Genomic DNA, 17,787 nt, shown 5'->3' on the forward strand with positions numbered 1-17,787 from the left:
TATCATTATGGTGTTTTTAGAAAATCAAAACTTACTATATTTAAAATGGGAAAAATAATTGGACATACAGAAGTATAGGTGTCCATCTTTGATCCTCTGAATCCTGCAGAGTCACATTCTTCAGCCTATTACAGTCACTAACTAGATCATTTGTTTAGGTATCCTCCCCCTCTAAAATGGATCTAGAGGAGAAAAAGACAAATGCTATATTCTGTGTTCAAGAAAATTTATATTACTTAGGATGAATCAGTGTCAATGTTGAGATTTTGAGTGTGACTCCGTCTGTGACTCACTAAGTATCACAGATTCCTGAGAAAATGAACGGGAACTCGTATCTTTGAACATGTCTTGAGTGCACTACAAGCTTCCTGCCAAGATTAGAAACATGCCGTCTTTCAGCAAACGTAGGAAATGAACAGGTCTCTAATTTCTGATGTTTCATAGCCAAGAACTCAGCGACCTCCTCTTCCTCACTCTCTCTCAGAGACAGCCTGAGCATTCAGCAGGCAGAGCTGAGCAAGGAGGTAAATGACCTGAGGCCCTGTCTTTCCATGGTTCCCATGCGTACCAGGCATGAATCCCCAAACTGTCTCTTAAGTGGGGCCCCCAACCCAATCCGCATGCACGTGCAGAGTGCTCCAAGGAATAAACGGAGGAAACCCTCAACCTCCTCTATGTCAAAACTCAGAAGGGCTTTTTTTTTTACTACTACTTATAAAGAATACATTCATATCCCCAGTTTACATAATAAAAACTATAATTTTCTATGTAAATTATCTTACTTTTCAAAGATATTATTAACCACATCCCTTTAACCCCAACCTAGAACAATCTGAAAAATGTCACATGTGGACAGTGATCCAAGAAATTACTCTGTTTTTAGATTTCATTATTCTTGGGTTCGTGTACTGTCATTTTCCCTCCATCATCCATCTTAGAACTGCAGCCTTAGATCTATCACACACTGATTTGTGTTCTTACCTTTTGAAGAATGTTGATCTCAGTAACCCTGGTTTTCCATACTGGGGGTTTGGATGTTAGTTCCTCAATCTGACCCCAACCTTCTTCCCACCACCTTGTATTTGAATTTCTGCCTGGGCAACTATGGAATCTGGTTTGTATTTAGGTAGAATATGTTGGAAGATTCACAGATTCATTTTTTAAGATTTACTGATTTATTTCAAGGACAGAGTGTTAGAGAGACAGAGAAAGAGGTTTTCTAACTGATAGTTCACTTCCCAGATGGATGCAACAGCTGGGGCCAGGCTAAAACCAGGAGCCTGGAATCCCGTCCAGGTGTTCCACTTGGGTGACAGTGGTCCAAGCACTTGGGCCATCTTCTGCATTTACAGGTAGCTGAATAAGAAGCAAAACAGCTGGGACTCAAGCCAGTGCTCAAAATGGCACTCTAATATGGAATGCCAGCATCTCAAGGGGCAGCATAACCCACTGCATCACAACCCAAATATCAATTCAGAGATCTTATCAAGCAAGTCTAACCTCTAAATTCTCTGGCACATGAAAATGGAGGGTACATCCAGGTCTCAAAGCTTATATTTTGTCTTACTGCCCTTGCATGGCAGCAAATATAAAATGCAATGTGAAGAAGTCTAGGGAAATGTGTTTGGCTCTATAAGCTGTTCCAGAGAAGTCGCAGCTGAAACTGCCCTTTATCAGTATTCAGTGTGAGCAGCAATATTTTGCATTTCACGTCAGTGTGTCTGAAGCATTGTTAACTAAAGTTCTGCCAAACACATTGCTACTAATTATGTGTGCTCATGACCAATGATGGCCATGTGTCAAAATAAGGAGTAAGATGATCTTTACCCTTTGATGCTGACATACCACAAAGAAAAAGCAAACTATGCTCAGGGACTTCACATACATGGGCTTACTCAATCCTTAAAGTAAACCTGCTATTTAAGGATTAGTTACCCATTTCAAATGATAACAGCAGTTAACAAAATGATTTTGTACTCTAACAAAGCTACATACCTACAATATGAAATGGCAAGAATCGGAATTTAGGTCTCCTTTCAAAACTGATTACAGTTCAGTTTGAAAGATGTGTAGCAGACCTGAGTCTTATATGGAATGTCACTTAGTAGATTGTTCACCCAATTCTTCCTCATGACTCATTTTTCTCATCACCAACATGCACCCATACCCCTATCTATGTCAATTTTCCTTCCATCAGCCCTAACTTTCCTAATTTTATTTGCCATTTTAATCCAGTCACTTATTTTAACCATATGTTTACCAACATTGCATATTCTCATTCACCACATCTGATTATCAACCTGAGCTTCATGACTACAAATATATCTGCCTACCCCATGGCTGCACATGACAGAGTACCTTATTAGTTATCAATCTTGATCTAATTTGATTTAATATTCTCTAAGTGATATTAATAAATATTATATTTAGATAGCCACAACAATTATATATGCTACATAAATATTTCAAACCTTTCCCTACATATTTTGGTTTCATCATATTGCTTCCCTTTTACTAAACAGAAAGAATGAAGCCAGGAACTTCCTCTGGATCTCTCATGAGGGTGGCAGGGTCCCAAACACTTGGTTCATTCTCTTCTGCCTTTCCAGGCATGTTAGCAGGGAGCTGGATCAGAAATGGACCAGTCAGTACCCAAACCCATGCCCAATATGGGATGCTGGCTTCGCAGGCAGTGGCTTAATCTGCTACACCAAAATGCTGGCACCCCATCTCAGTTCTTTAATTAATCTAGCCACCACTTCCTAGTGTCTTTGGTAAGGTCCCCTCAATCAATATTACTGCCATAGGACAAGAGTCATCCCAGCTCTGGTTCTCTTTGATTGTATGTCATCTTGGCATTCTCAGGTACTGACTCAATTGCTTCAGTTTTGTCTCTTAGTATCTCTATGGTGCCAATGCCTAAAAATTCATTTGAGATTTCCACTATAAGGTCTAATCTCAACTTGTGTATATCAGAGGCCCCCAAAATGACGTATGATGGCACTTTGAAAAGTTAATGCAAAATGGAAATAAACGACAATTTTAGGGTAGGCCGTTGGCCTAGCAGTTAAGACACCATTTTGGAAAGCTGCATCCAGTATCAGAATACCTGGTCCAAATCTTGGCTCTGCTCTCCATTTTAGCTTCTGGATGGGAGCCTAGGAGGTAATAGGTGGTAGCTCAAGTTCTACTTTGCTCAGACTTAACCCCAGATACTGTGTTTTTTTGTGAAGTGAACAAGCAATTGAGAGATCTTTTTCTCTTTCAAAAAATAAATATTTCAAAGACATGTAAGCTTATGTGGGGGTAAAAAATTTTAAAATCCACGAATAGTTGTGTCTTAATGTGCAATTTTTCATGGACTTTTTGAACACTTATGTTAGACCACAATAAAACTATTATTTTGGTTATTTGAAAAACAGAGAGGAATAGGAAGAAATCTCTCACCCACTAGCTCAATTTCCAAATACCCAAATATATTCAGGGCTGTGAAAGATCAAGTAAGGTTCCTAGAATCCCATCTAATCCACATTTGTTACATGGGTAGCAGGAGCCCAAGCAGCCATCAATTACTGCCTTTCAGGACGCATTAGCAGGAAATGAATCAGAAGCAGAGTAGCTGGAGTTGAATTGTCACTCTGACATGGGATGCAAGCATTTCAAGTGATGTTTAAACCTGCTGCATCACAATGCCACCTCCCACCCCACACATGTTTTGAAGAACTTGGACATTTTGTCAAAATATATACCTCATGTCACAAGAAGGCATATGAAAATGCTTTTCTGTATATCTCTAAACAGACTTCATGAGCTCAATCTCAATAATACAATCTAACACATTCACATTGTCAAGTCCATGTATTCAAAATCCCGTTAACTGCTTCTCTAAAAACACGCTCTTTGGATCCAACAATAAATCTGATCCTTTCCAATAATCCCTCTACACTCCAGTGTCCAGAAAACATACATTCATAATCCTGTTTCATGAATCCATGCAGTCACCCTGCATGCCTTAACTACAAACACCTATGACGAAAAATAGCTTTTAAAGTATTCACTACCAAATACAATCACCACTAACCCACAGCATCAGGGTACACCTAGCCTATTATTATGTCTTCATCATGTGCATGAGCCTGTGAGTACGTTTGTTAAAGTGAGCATGTGTGGCAGTATATGTGTGCATTATTTGTGCCACGATTCTCTTAGATTTGATTTCCCTTTATTGAGAAGACAATTTTCCACAAAGCAACCTTCTAGAAATTTCCCTATATAATTGTCAGTATTTGCATAGTGGCAAAAAGAAAAAAAAAAGAAAGATGACAGTCTTGAAATCTTTCTTCTACCATTCTTGACCCTCTATTTTATTCTTCAACAATATGTATATGAAGATCATGATAAGTTAATTTACATACCTAGGTGTATGTGTAAAACTTAACTACAAAAATCCCATGTTCGTCAGTAAACTCTTCCAACATAAATCACACCATAATGTGATTTTTAAACTCAAGTATTCTAATTTGTTGTATTACAAATACTTGTTCTGCACAGTTGTGCCACTCAATAACTACAGATTTAGGTTTCTATATTTTAGGGAATGTATTCTTCATTTTTGTACAATATTAAGTTTTATTTTGGAAATCTGAAAGGAGACTGCATCTACATTTAAACTGGAATTCTGAGTGGCTTTTACAGATCAGTGTCCGCCAACCAAGTATCAGACTGGATTGTCACTCTCAAAATGTTTGCATGTAGGAGATAATTATTGCAAACAAGGTGCAATCTTTAGTCCACTTTACAGGAATTCAGCAGCAACTAGGTGAGTGATCAAAACCAAATTCATATAGACCTGCCATACTAGGCGGAAAAACAGACAAGCACACCCTCTGCTAGATAGGAGGCACAGTATTAGACAATAAGAGGCTTAGTTTAAGTGGTAGTCATGGCTTCTCATTCCATGCCATCTCACTAAATCACTAAAATTAAAATAATTCAATGTCATTTTTGAGATTCAAGCAGAATTAGAGCCCATAGTCCTAATCGTGATAAGACATGACGGAAATCATAGGAAACTGAGTAAAATGCTTACTATTGTAAATGGTAGACATAAACAATTGTAATTTGAAAGAACAGAGTATCATTAGTAATACAAAAACAGAGAAAGTTGTGATAGATATATAGAGATATAGATATTGTGAGAGAGAAACAAGATGATGGTGAAGAATTAAATAAGATATAATTAAGTAGAACTCTTAAAAATGTATAAACATATTTAAGGCAAAAATTATGAAAAACTATCAAAAGGAAGAAAATCTAACTTAGTGGAATATATGCCTTGTTAATGATTGAAAGACACAATATTATTAAGATATCCATTCTCCCCATCTGGACCAATAAGTTCAGTACAATCCAATAAAAATGAGCAAGGTGTTCTGCAGACAATGATAAATACCTCTCCAAACTTTAGAAGTCTAGGAAATAATGAATAAGGGCAACATGAGAAATCTATAATTCCTGATATCAAGTTTTATTATAAACCTACAATAATCAAGCAACCATGATGTTGGACAAGGAATAGAGATATGCGGGTAAGTAGAATGGCATAAATAGACTTAGGTAACTATTTATACTTAAACTTATCTTGGTCAAAAGATCAGAGGCAGTCCCTTCAAAATATGGAGTCTTTCCAATAAATTATGATGGTGCCAATGTATGATCATGTAGAAAATGGCATAAAGACAAATGCTTTGTACCTAACCTATAAACTCAATCAACATAGTGAAAATATTTTGGGGACTGGTGCTGTGGTGCAGTGTGTTAAAGCCCTGGCCTGCAGGGCTTTAACCTGTAACCATGTGGGAGGCCCAGGGAAAGCTCCTGGCTCCTGGCTTCAGATCAGCGCAGCTCTGGCCATTGCCTCCAATTGGGGAGTGAACCATTGGATGCAAGACCTCTCTCTCTGCCTCTGTGTAACTCTGACTTTCAAATAAAATAAATACATCTTGTTTTAAAGAAAAGATGGGCTGGCACCACACCTCACTAGGCTAATCCTCTGCCTGCGACGCCGGCACTCTGGGTTCTAGTCTCGGTTGGGGCACTGGTCCTGTCCCGGTTGCTCCTCTTCCAGTCCAGCTCTCTGCTTGGGCCAGTGGAGGATGGCCCAAGTGCTTGGACCCTGTATCCGCATAGGACACCAGGAGGAAGCACCTGGCTCCTGGCTTGGGATCGGCACATCGTGCCGGCCGCAGCAGCCATTTGGGGGGTGAACCAATGGAGGGAAGACCTTTCTCTCTCTCTCTCTCTCTCTCTCTCTCTCTCTCTCTAACTCTGCCTGTTTAAAAAAAAAAAAAAGATGTGTAGTTGTCTAACTGTTATTTCTAACTTTCTAACTTGCATTCTCTTAATAAAAAATTTGTTCCATTATCTCATAATTGTTTAAAGTTCAGCATATTATGTTCTTGTTTCTAACATGTATATATTACATGTAAAGATAACTCTTCATTCATTTGCTCAATTTGATAGGAGAATTATCATCATATTGTTGAGTTTTTTTTTTTTTTTGACTGTCCTAAATGGTTTATTAGGTATGAATTTTACAAACATTACTTGAGTTAGCGGTAACGGTGCAGCTGGAGGGTATTGCGCCTTCTCCAGGCTGCACGGCGAGAACCACCAATAGTGTGGTGGAACTTGTGACCCTTTCCAAGGCCACGACTCTTGCGGCCTGCAGATGTCAGCCCACGCATTTCCCTGTGCTTGTGGACTGGCTTGGTGATCCACTGGGTGTCAGGATTTCTTCTGATGGCTTTATGGAATGGATTAATGAGGATAACCTCAAAGAATTTGTACGTGGAATCTTCACCAACCCAGTAAGAATTCAGGACTCTCAGAGCTCCACAGTGGCGCCCAGCTCGTTCCTCGGCAACAGACTGAAGGCTTCGTGCAAACTTGAGCTGGTTAACGCCATGATGGACAGGCTTGCCGTAGGTTGCACCCTTGGGAACCGGGCGCTTGCGGCCACCACGGCGCACACGAATCCTATAGATGACATAACCTTGTTTGGCCTTGTAGCCCAGCCTGTGCGCCTTGTCGGGCCGCGTGGGGCGCGGCGCCCTGTGCAGCGCCGAGAGCTGGCGGTACTGCCAGCAGCGGACCCGCAGGAGAAAGCGCATCATGTCCGACTGCTTCTTTCTCCACAGCTCCTGGATGTACTTGTACGCGCCCATCCTGGCTTACCTGATGGCTGCCGGCAGACCATATTGTTGAGTTTTAAAAGTTCTTTATGCATTGTGCTTTCAATCCTTAAAGATATACATTTTGCAAATATTATCTTCCAGCATATGATGTATCTTCCATTGTTTGAACAGGGTCTTTTGAACAGAAGGCATTTTTAATTTACCGCAGTCCACATTATTTTTTTTTTATGGTTCAGCATTTATTGTTGTAGGTAAAGCTAATCACTAAACTGAATTCTTAGTAATTTTCTCCTATGGTTTCTATTGGAATTCATTATTTTTTCATTGAACATAAAATTTTTTTTAAAAAGATTTATTTTGTTTAGTTGAAAGAGTTACAGAGAGAGGTAGAAACAGAGAGAGAGGTCTTCCATCCACTGGTTCACTCCTCAGATTGCTGCATTGTTGGAGCTGTGATGATCCAAAGCCAGGAGCCAGGAACTTCTTCCTGGTCTCCCACGTGGGTGCAGGGGCCCAAGGACTTGGGCCATCTTCTACTGCTTTCCCAGGCCATAGCAGAGATTGGATTGGAAGTGGAGCAGCCGGGTCTTGAACCAGCGCCCATATGGGATGCCGGCACTGCAGGCAGCGGCTTTATCCACTACACCACAGTCTAGCCCCGACAACTACACATCTTTAGGATGGTATAATAAACAGATAAACATGGCAGTGTCAAAAATTGGCAAGGATACAGAATAGCCAAAAATCTCATTCACTATTGGTCAGAGTGCATAGTGGTACTTACAAGGCATGTGGAGATGTTATTGCAAACACTACAACAGTATCACCATAAAATGCAGAAAAGATGTCTATATCTATTTACATAGCTGATGTGAAAACATATACCTACACACCATTCAGCATGAAGATATATATGTGCAGCAATTTTATTCATAATGGCTTTCACTTGTTTGAAACCAAGATGTCCTTGGTGAACAGAAAACCAAACTGTCACAAAGTGGGGACGCTTAGGCTCAACAGGGATAACACATAAGCCCCTTAGGGTGTAGACTGTGGACATCAGGATACAAGAGAAAAGGGAGGGGCTGGATCATACAGTTTCCAGAGACAAAGGAAGACACTGCCTATAGGTAAATGGCTTAGAGGCACCTGAAGGAAGCCACAGCTTTAGGCAAAGGGCACAGTGGCACTCAAAGGCTTCCAAAAGCTAGAAACCGGTTATTAAGTTAATCCAGGGTAGGACCAAAGTCACTCTGTAAACAGAAGGATTGGTAACACAGAAGTCCTGACATATACTGTATGGACCAGGGAGGCAGACACTCAGCAAAGATCACGGCTACATGCAGAGGGTCTGGAGATACATGAGGATTGGCATGGGATGTAGGCACCTGAGAAAGAGGCAATTTATTTGTTATTTATTTATTTATTTATTTTTTTTGACAGGCAGAGTGGACAGTGGGAGAGACAGAGAGAAAGGTCTTCCTTTGCCGTTGGTTCACCCTCCCAATGGCCACTGCAGCCGGCGCGCTGCGGCCGGCGCACCACACTGATCTGATGGCAGGAGCCAGGTACTTATCCTGGTCTCCCATGGGGTGCAGGGCCCAAGCACTTGGGCCATCCTCCACTGTACTCCCTGGCCACATCAGAGAGCTGGCCTGGAAGAGGGGCAACCGGGACAGAATCCGGCGCCCCGACCTGGACTAGAACCCGGTGTGCCGGCGCCGCAAGGCGGAGGATTAGCCTAGTGAGCCGAGGCGCTGGCCGAAAAAGGCCCTTTAGGAAAGAAGTGCTGCAGATAAAATGGATGGAGACTCATGCAGCTGGTACAAGCTGCTGGAACAAGGAATAGTGGCTTTTAAGTGTTAGCCTGATGAAAAAGACTTTTAACATGAAAATCATACAAACATGGGTCCCAGCCTCATGAGACGTTGAAACTACAGATAACATGAGTTCCAAGAACAAGATTAGAAACACGCAAAGCCACGCATAGCTACTGGAATGTGGGACTGTGGACACTGGGAATCAGACAAGGCCTGCAGGTACAGGATTTGGAAATAGGAGATGTTATATAAATCAATTCTTAGAGGAAATTCATAGTCTTAAGGGAATATGTTAGAAGACTGAAAAACAATCATTCTGGCTCCCTCCTTAAGAACGAAAATGTGCTATCCAGTAAAACATTCAATAATGGCAAGGAAAAATAGAGACAGGCATTAAGAAAATATCTGTCGTAAGGTTGTAGTAGTAAAATCTTCAACAGAAATAAATAAGGAAAAAAGTTATTTAAAAATTTAATAAAAAAATAAAAAAATCCTTTAAAGAAAAATGTAACACCAATTACCATTTCAGAAGTCAAAAATAATTACTTTTTCACAGATAGTAAGATTTTCTGGGGCCGGTGCTATAGTGTGGCACGTTAATGCCCTGGCCTGAAGTGTCGGCATCCCATATGGGCACTGGTTTGAGACTTGGCTGCTCCACTTCCGATACAGCTCTCTGCTATGGCCTGGGAAACCAGTAGAAGATGGCCCAAGTCCTTGGGCCCCTGCACCCACGTGGGAGACCTGGAAGAAGCTCCTGGCTCTTGGCTTCAAATCGGTGCTGCTCCAGCCATTGTGGCCAGTTGGGAAGTGAACCATTGGATGGAAGACCTCTCTCTCTCTCTCTCTCTCTCTCCCCTTCTCCTCGCTCTGTGTAACTCTGACTTTCAAATAAATAATCTTTTTTTTTTAAATAAGATTTTCTGAAATACCTAAGGGTAAGATTTCAAAAAAAGAGACCAAAAGCCACCAAATTTTGGAAATCCATTTTTGAAACCCACATACTGCATGATAGGAAACTTCTATATGAACTAAATAAGCTGAATCAATGTTTTTTTAAAAGATAATTCACTGTATACATTTTATTTATAGTTTTGTATACTGTCTTAACATGAATGGAACGACTTTTATACTTGAGCCATTTTTTTCCTAGCAAAATAATCTAAGTACTACAAAGTGTTAAAATACAGCATAAAGATATAAAAACAGACATACTAATTCTAGTTAGGAATGTAATTATGATGCTACTTTTTAAATAATCCACAGTTATGTTCAGGAAATCATATATAGATCATTGATTTGAATGAAATTCATAAATTTATAGCAAAGCTTTATAGTTACAAAAGCCAAAAAAACCAGAAATAACACACAAAATTAATGTTTAATCCGCCTTTGTGTCATATTCCTGAATCCTTCACTAATGTTACATGAGGAAAAAACAAAAGCAAAACAAATGAAAAGCTGAAATCAGAATCACTAATGTTATCAAATAGGAAGCAAATAAATTAAAATCTAGCAGTCATCAGCAAAAGTACAGCAAAGATGATGCTGTAAAAAGAAACAAGAAAAACTGCTAGAAAACTGTGTACATCATACTACTTCAAACCAGAAAAATATGCTCCCTCATATAATGGAACATAAACATTTTTTCTATAAGGTATAGAAATGCAAGCTCTTTTTTTGAATATTGTGGATGGGTAAAATGTGTTTGTATAATTCTACTAAACCATTATAAAGTGTGCAAATAATAAGTCAATGTTTGCATTAAAATAAGAAATAAGCAGTGAAATTCCACAAGCAAAATTTCAGGTCCAGACTTATAGAACCTTCCAAACTTTCGGGAAAAAAAATCTTTCTCAATTCCCCAGATTTACTCACAGTGACAATAAGCAGGAAATATGTTGACTTTAATTTCTGAATTCAGCATTCCATAGATGACATGGTCAGATCAGGACATGGAATACAAAGGAACATAAAAAAATCTCTTTTTATATAGACACAAATATTTTAAGCAAAATAGTTTTGTTTAGCCATATATATATAATCTACATATACAACAAGCAGCATATACTAAAAGATGCAAAAATTACTTAAATCATGTAAATCATTCATGTGGGTGAAAACCACAAGAAAATCACATGATAATGTTTGATTAAGTGTTACAATACATTTAATAAAATTCGGCATTTAGCATCAATTTAGTTTTTTTGCAGAATAATAAAAAAGAGAAATTTCATTATTATGATTAAAGTCACCTGCAATAAACTCATAACAGCATAATAAACACAGAACATTTAAATACATATTTCCCTGGGAATAGACCTGGACAAGGTTCCCTCTTCTCACTCTCTCTTCAAAATCGTTCTGGAGGTGTAGTCAGGAAAACTAAACAGGAAATAGGTAATATCAGGGAGAAGGCTCAATTTTTAAGCCAGAAAACTGCCGATATATGTGGATGACACTGTCATATGTGATTGTATATAAACATAAAAACAAATACAGACTCACAGGAGGATTAAGCAAGATTACTGGGTACAAGAGTAATCTATATAATTAAGGGTGTTAGTGTGTAGTACCAAGAAATGGAATAATTTTAAAGCATAAAATATCAACTAAGAAATGAATATCAATGAGAGAAATGAGACAAAGAAACGTTAATGAACTCCTGAAATCAGTATTAAAAAAACTCAGATAACCCAAGAGAAAAATAATCCACGCGGGTAAAGAAAAGGCGTGGACTCCAGGAAACTCTGGGAAACTCTAACTCGGGTGCGTGCGCTGGAATGAGAGGGCCTTGCCAAGACAGCCACTGGCAAGCAAGTCAGTTACTCAGAATGGCTTCCGAAACCCCCTGGGAAACCACCAGGCAACGGAGCCTCAGGAATGGCTTCGGAAACCACCTGGCAAGGGAGCCTGCCTGGCAACAGGCGGTGATTGGTTACGGCGTAAACCGCCCCTTGACTGGATTGGCTGCCTCGGCTCTAGTAGCTGTTGTACCAACTGAAATAAAGGAGTCTGTGGGCTGCTCGCCTCTGGCGCGCTTTCACCGGACTCCCGGGGTCTATGTGGTGACTCCGTGCCTCTTGCCCCCACCGTGCTCCTCCTTTAAGAACGAAACCACAGCAACAGGTGAGGACGTGATCCCAGCAGGATGAGTGGCAGGGAAGCAGGACGTCATCAGAGAGGGTCCTCACCCGGGGTGGGGGGTGGGGGGTCCCAGGAAGATGACGCAGCTGCAGCGCTGAGCCCCAGCCCAGCCCTCCTCCCGGCCGTTCTGATTGGCTGAGTCTCCGCCACCTCGCGTGCTCACTGGCTGTGTGCAGGCTCCTGGCAACTCCGCGCCAACGGCTCTTCTCTCCGTGGCAGCCATTCTCTGCTTCCCACCCCCTACCCGGGAGCGGCCCGGGAGCCTCAGTCCTTGCTGCTCTGTGGACTTCCCTCTCTTCACGATCCTCAGGAGGACGCCCGCAGGCCTCAGAAACGGAGAATGGTGAGTGTGGGCCCCGTGCCTGAGGCCGCCAGGGTGTGGGCGGGGCCGGCGGCGGGACGCTGGCGTCTTGTCGGTTCCTGCCGCAGCGAGCTGGGCTCCGTGCCCGAGCCTCGGGTCTTCCCGAATTGTGCGGTGAGCCCGGGAGGGCCCTCAGCCAGATTCTGGGGTTGCTGTGTGGGATTCGTGCGGGGAGAAGCTGGGAGCGGTGGAGGCCTCCGTCCCACCTCTCCCAGGAGTGACGCGATCCCCGGGTTGGGAAACAGGATCTGATGTCTGCAACACAGTACTCTCAGAGTGCTCTCCCTAGGGTCTTTCTGTCTTTATTACAAATGTAACAGACTGGGTGAGACATACAAAAATCGGTGTGATTTGGCTCAATATTTTTGTCCCAGGTGAGGCAGCATCTGGTGATGGCTTTCTTGTTGGCAGAGGCCCAGGATGGCTCAGAGATCACGTGGCCAAAGACAGGGCGTGCTGGAGACTGATGCAGAGTGGGTTCTACACAGACCCCCTGGAGATTACCACATTAATCCTATGAATGGACTAATATGGACGATTCCTTGCAAAATCTCACTTCTTAATTTAATTGGCATTAAATATCCCCATGAGTTTCAGAGGGGGATAGACCATGTAATAAAGCACGGTAAGTCTGGAAAAAGCTCTCTCAATGTTCAGATCTCCTCCCCCATTGCCGAATACCACTGCCCCCTGAAGTTCATAACACTATCAGCTGTTTGCTCCGGGACACATTTTTTTTAGTTGGTTAAAATGCTGTTTTTAAAACAATATTGTCTTTTTTTTCCACAGAAAAATCAGTAACCCTTCAAAGTGTTTCTCTATGAACATTTCACATAAGAGAAACAAAGAATGCCTACCTGACACTCCAGTGTAAACAATCTTTGTTCCAAACTGGGTGTTTGCAGCAGTGACTAAATTGCTACCTGGGACTCCCATATCCCTATCAGAATTTCCTGATTTGATTCCCTGTGCTTCCAATCCAATTTGTAGCTAATGCACACTTTAAGAGGAAGCAGAGTATGGCTCAAGTACTTGGGTCCTAGCCACCCACGTGAGAGAAAGGGATTAATTCCAGCCTCCTGGCTTCAGCCTTGTCCAGCCCTGGGTGTTGCAGGCTTGTGGGAGTGAGCCATTGGATGGAAGATCTCTCTCTATAACTCTACATTTTAAATAAATAGAACTAGATTAACTTTTAAAAATCTTTATACATCTTTCATGTGTGTAAAGTGTAGATATCTTGAGATTTCCCCTTGGAAACTCCCTTTTCTCTTTCCTTGTCTTGTGTTGTGGATGATGACTAAAGATGGCCCAGTGGGCAGGTACCTAGCAGTGTGATGTGTCAGCCCCTGATTCTTCCTAAAAGAAGCAGTAGGAAGGGGAGCATTCAAGGGCCCTCAGCCCAAGTGGCCTGGGGATCTGGTTAACCTGAGTGTGGGGTCCCTTGTGAGCTGTGGGGTAGGGAGGCTCTTTCCCAGAGCTGGTTCTCCTTCACGACCTTTGTGGAAACTTGCTGCCTTTTATGTACACTTTGTCCACTTAGGTAGAAAGTATGTGCCATGACTTGAGTGTTGGATTTTTATTTTGTTATATTGAACCTCTGTTTATTAAATAATATCTGAAAAAAGAAATTGAATTCTTTACATATGAATGCAAACATCCACAGTGATTACTCAGGTGAAGAAGGAGTGGGCCTTGGTCAGTTCCGATGTCTTCCTAATCTATTCTTCCTCTGTCCACGGAGGTGACCAAGTCCTGATTCTTTTTGGTATTTATTTCTTAAAACTTCTATATCCCCCCACAGAGTTTTGCAAATTCAGAATGTTCAAGAGATTGCTATTGGGTATTGTATTATGCTTAAATCATTTTTTCCATCCTTTTCCCTGGTCTTGTATATACATGCTTCTATCTGAGGCTGTGATTCAGCTAATATACTCACTGCTTCTACCACTTATGGGACTTTTCTTCATGTTTATTTTTTGATGTTGGAGATACTATGCTTCTTGTTTTTTCTTCCTCATGTGCTAATTCAGAGTAGATTTTTTGCATAATGAGAAAATATGGTTAAGTTGTAGGGTTGTGGATAAATTCAAATTTATCAGAAAGTGTTGGCACAGCAGATGAATTAACTGTGTACCATTTATTCATGTGTATTTATTTATTTTGTGATTTACCAACACTTGGAATGGCCTTGTTTATTTTTCCCAGGTAGCATTCATATGATTATATATTGTTAACTACTAATTACCATTGTTTGAGTATTTTTCTCTTGTATTTATTTTTACTGATTACCACTGGTAGATCTGTACTTTTCCTTATGGTTCTATATATTTTTTTTCCTTACATAGGAAATGTTTAGGAATACTGGTAGGAAGCATTGTTTTCTTGGAGAACAGCCTGCAGCCTTACTATATAACCTTTGTTACTTCAATCCTGATTAATCTGAAATGAATATTACTTTTCCAGGCTTCACAGGATTGATGTTATAATGGACTATTTTTCTGCATAGTCTATCTATGTTTGTCTTTTAAATATATAAATATATATCTGTATCTTACATTGACAGAAATTGAATGTATTTAACTCATAAAATGGTTTTTGGAAATATTTATATAGTGTTGATATATAAATCAAGCCAGTTACCCTATATATTACATCATACAATTGTTATTCATAATGAGAATATTTAAAATCTCTTTTCTTAGTTATTTTCCATAGTAGAATCTGTTTTTTAAAGGTACTTAATTCTTGTGCTTTTTTCTCTTTTTAAAGATTTTATTTATTTATTTGAGAGGTGGAGTTAAAGACAAAGAGGTAAATACAGAGAGAAAGGTCTTGCATCCTCTGTTTCACTCCCCAAATGGCTGCAATGGCCAGAGCTGGGCCTTTCTGAAGCCAGGAGCTTCTTCTGGGTTTCCTTCATGGGTGCGGGGAGCTTCTTCTGAGTTTCCTTCATGGATGCAGGGGCCCAAGCACTGGACAATCTTCTACAGCTTTCCCAGGCCATAAGCAGAGAGCTGGATCAGAAGTGGAGCATCTGTTCTCCGAACTGGTGCCCATATGGGATATTGGTGTCATAGGCAGAGGTTTGGCCTACTATGCCACAGCACTGGCCCTAGTAGAACCCATTTTTTTTTTTTATCTTTTATTTAATGAATATAAATTTCCAAAGTACGACTCATGGGTTACAATGGCTTCCCCCCCCATACCGTCCCTCCCACCCACAACCCTCCCCTTTCCCACTCCCTCTCCCCTTCCATTCACATCAAGATTCATTTTCGATTATCTTAATATACAGAAGATCAGCTTAGTATACCTTAAGTAAGGATTTCAACAGTTTGCTGCCGCACAGAAACATAAAGTGAAAAATAATAGATGATTTTTTTTAAATGATGATGAAATCAGATCAGACCTATTGTCATGTTTAATCCCAGTGAGAGTCCAGTTGGGAATTGATAATTTCTTTTTTTTTTTTTTTTTTTTTTTTTTTTACAGAAGATCAGTTTAGTGTACATTAAGTAAAGATTTCAATCGTTTGCACCCCCATAGAAACACAAAGTGAAGGCCGGCGCCGCGGCTCACTAGGCTAATCCTCCGCCTAGCGGCGCCAGCACACCAGGTTCTAGTCCCGGTCGGGGCGCCGGATTCTGTCCCGGTTGCCCCTCTTCCAGGCCAGCCCTCTGCTGTGGCCAAGGAGTGCAGTGGAGGATGGCCCAAGTGCTTGGGCCCTGCACCCCATGGGAGACCAGGAAAAGCACGTGGCTCCTGGCTCCTGCCATAGGATCAGCGCGGTGCGCCGGCCGCAGCGCGCTGGCCGCGGTGGCCATTGGAGGGTGAACCAACGGCAAAGGAAGACCTTTCTCTCTGTCTCTCTCTCTCACTGTTCACTCTGCCTGTAAAAAAAAAAAAAAAAAAAAAAAAAACACAAAGTGAAATATATTGTTTGAGTACTCGTTATAGCATTAAGCCTCAGTGTACAGCACATTAAGGACAGAGATCCTACATGAGGAGTAAGTGCACAGTGACTCCTGTTGTTGACTTTACAAATTGACACTCCTGTTTATGGCATCAGTAATCTCCCTATGCACCAGTCATGAGTTTCCAAGGCTATGGAAGCCCCTTGGGTTCTCCGACTCTTATCTTGTTTAGACAAGGTCATAGTCAAAGTGGAGGTTCTCTCCTCCCTTCAGAGAAAGGCACCTCCCTCTTTGAAGACCTGTTCTTTCCACTGGGATCTCACTCACAGAGATCTTTTTGCCAGAGTGTCTTGGCTTTCCATGCCTGAAATACTCTCATGGGCTTTTCAGCCAGATCCGGATGCCTTTAGGGCTGATTCTGAGGCCAGAGTGCTATTTAGGACATCCGCCATTCTATGAGTCTGCTGAGTATCTCACTTCCCATGTTGGATCACTCTCCCCTTTATTTATTCTATCAGTTAGTGTTAGCAGATACTAGACTTGTTTATGTGCTCCCTTTGACTCTTAGTCCTTTCATTATGATCAATTGTGAACTGAAATTGATCACTTGGACTAGTGAGATGGCATTGGCACATGCCACCTTGATGGGATTGGATTGGAATCCCCTGGTATGTTTCCAACTCTACCAATTGGGGCAAGTCAGCCCGAGCATGCCCCAAATTATACATCTCTTCCCTCTCTTATTCCCACTCTTATGTTTAACAGGGATCACATTTCAGTTAATTTTCAACACTTAAGAATAACTGTGTGATAATTACAGAATTAAACCAGTCATATTAAGTAGAACAGACAAAAAAAATACTATGAGGGATAATGTATTAAGTTGTCCATTAGCAGTCAGGGCTATGCTGATCAAGACACCATTTCTCATAGTGTCCATTTCACTTCAGGAGGTTTCCTTTTTGGTGTTCAGTCAGTTGTCACCGATCAGGGAGAACATATGGTATTTGTCCCTTTGGGACTGGCTTACTTCACTCAGCATGATGTGTTCCAGATTCCTCCATTTTGTTGCAAATGACTGGATTTCGTTGTTTCTTACTGCGGTATAGTATTCTAAAGAATACATATCCCATAATTTCTTTATCCAGTCTACCATTGATGGGCATTTAGGTTGGTTCCAGGTCTTGGCTATTGTGAATTGTGCTGCAATAAACATTAGGGTGCAGACCGCTTTTTTGTTTATCAATTTAAACTCCTTTGGGTAAATTCCAAGGAGTGGGATGGCTGGGTCAAACGGTAGGGTTATATTCAGGTTTCTGAGGAATCTCCAGACTGATTTCCATAGTGGC

General features: G+C 41.1%; 2 protein-coding genes and 1 long non-coding RNA gene across 14 annotated transcripts in view; 1 reads left to right on the top strand and 2 right to left on the bottom strand.

The window, feature by feature from the left end:
* Positions 1–12,206, bottom strand: part of LOC138845435 (uncharacterized) — a 38,651-nt gene extending 26,445 nt beyond the window's left edge. For both annotated transcript variants that reach the window (XR_011382690.1, XR_011382689.1), the window contains exons 1-2: positions 12,110–12,206; positions 10,895–10,930 (exon numbers count right to left, since the gene is read on the bottom strand). This is a non-coding gene — a long non-coding RNA (uncharacterized lncRNA). The remainder of the gene's footprint in view (positions 1–10,894; positions 10,931–12,109) is intronic.
* Positions 6,547–7,255, bottom strand: LOC100354461 (large ribosomal subunit protein eL15-like). The gene has a single exon (XM_051823138.2). The coding sequence runs from the start codon at positions 7,224–7,226 to the stop codon at positions 6,612–6,614; it is 615 nt and encodes a 204-aa protein (XP_051679098.1). The 5' UTR covers positions 7,227–7,255; the 3' UTR covers positions 6,547–6,611.
* LOC100338172 (zinc finger protein 717) overlaps positions 9,941–17,787 on the top strand; it is a 47,534-nt gene continuing 39,687 nt past the window's right edge. The window contains exons 1-3 of one of the 11 annotated variants that reach the window (XM_070058236.1): positions 12,010–12,145; positions 12,340–12,506; positions 12,899–13,149. Coding sequence is in view for 3 of the 11 variants with exons in the window: in XM_070058233.1 (XP_069914334.1) it covers positions 11,800–12,145; positions 12,340–12,506 (513 nt within the window). In the remaining 8 variants the exon portion in view is untranslated. Of the gene's footprint in view, positions 12,146–12,339; positions 12,507–12,898; positions 13,150–17,787 lie in introns of those variants that run through there. The other 10 variants (XM_070058241.1, XM_070058239.1, XM_070058233.1 and 7 more) reach the window with 10 other exon arrangements.

The sequence above is a fragment of the Oryctolagus cuniculus genome, chromosome 15 (assembly GCF_964237555.1).
Source record: "Oryctolagus cuniculus chromosome 15, mOryCun1.1, whole genome shotgun sequence".
Lineage (NCBI taxonomy): Eukaryota > Metazoa > Chordata > Mammalia > Lagomorpha > Leporidae > Oryctolagus > Oryctolagus cuniculus.

Coding starts and splice junctions, on each gene's coding strand:
- LOC100354461 (XM_051823138.2), bottom strand. CDS start 7,226: ATGGGCGCGTACAAGTACATCCAGGAGCTGTGGAGAAAGAAGCAGTCG.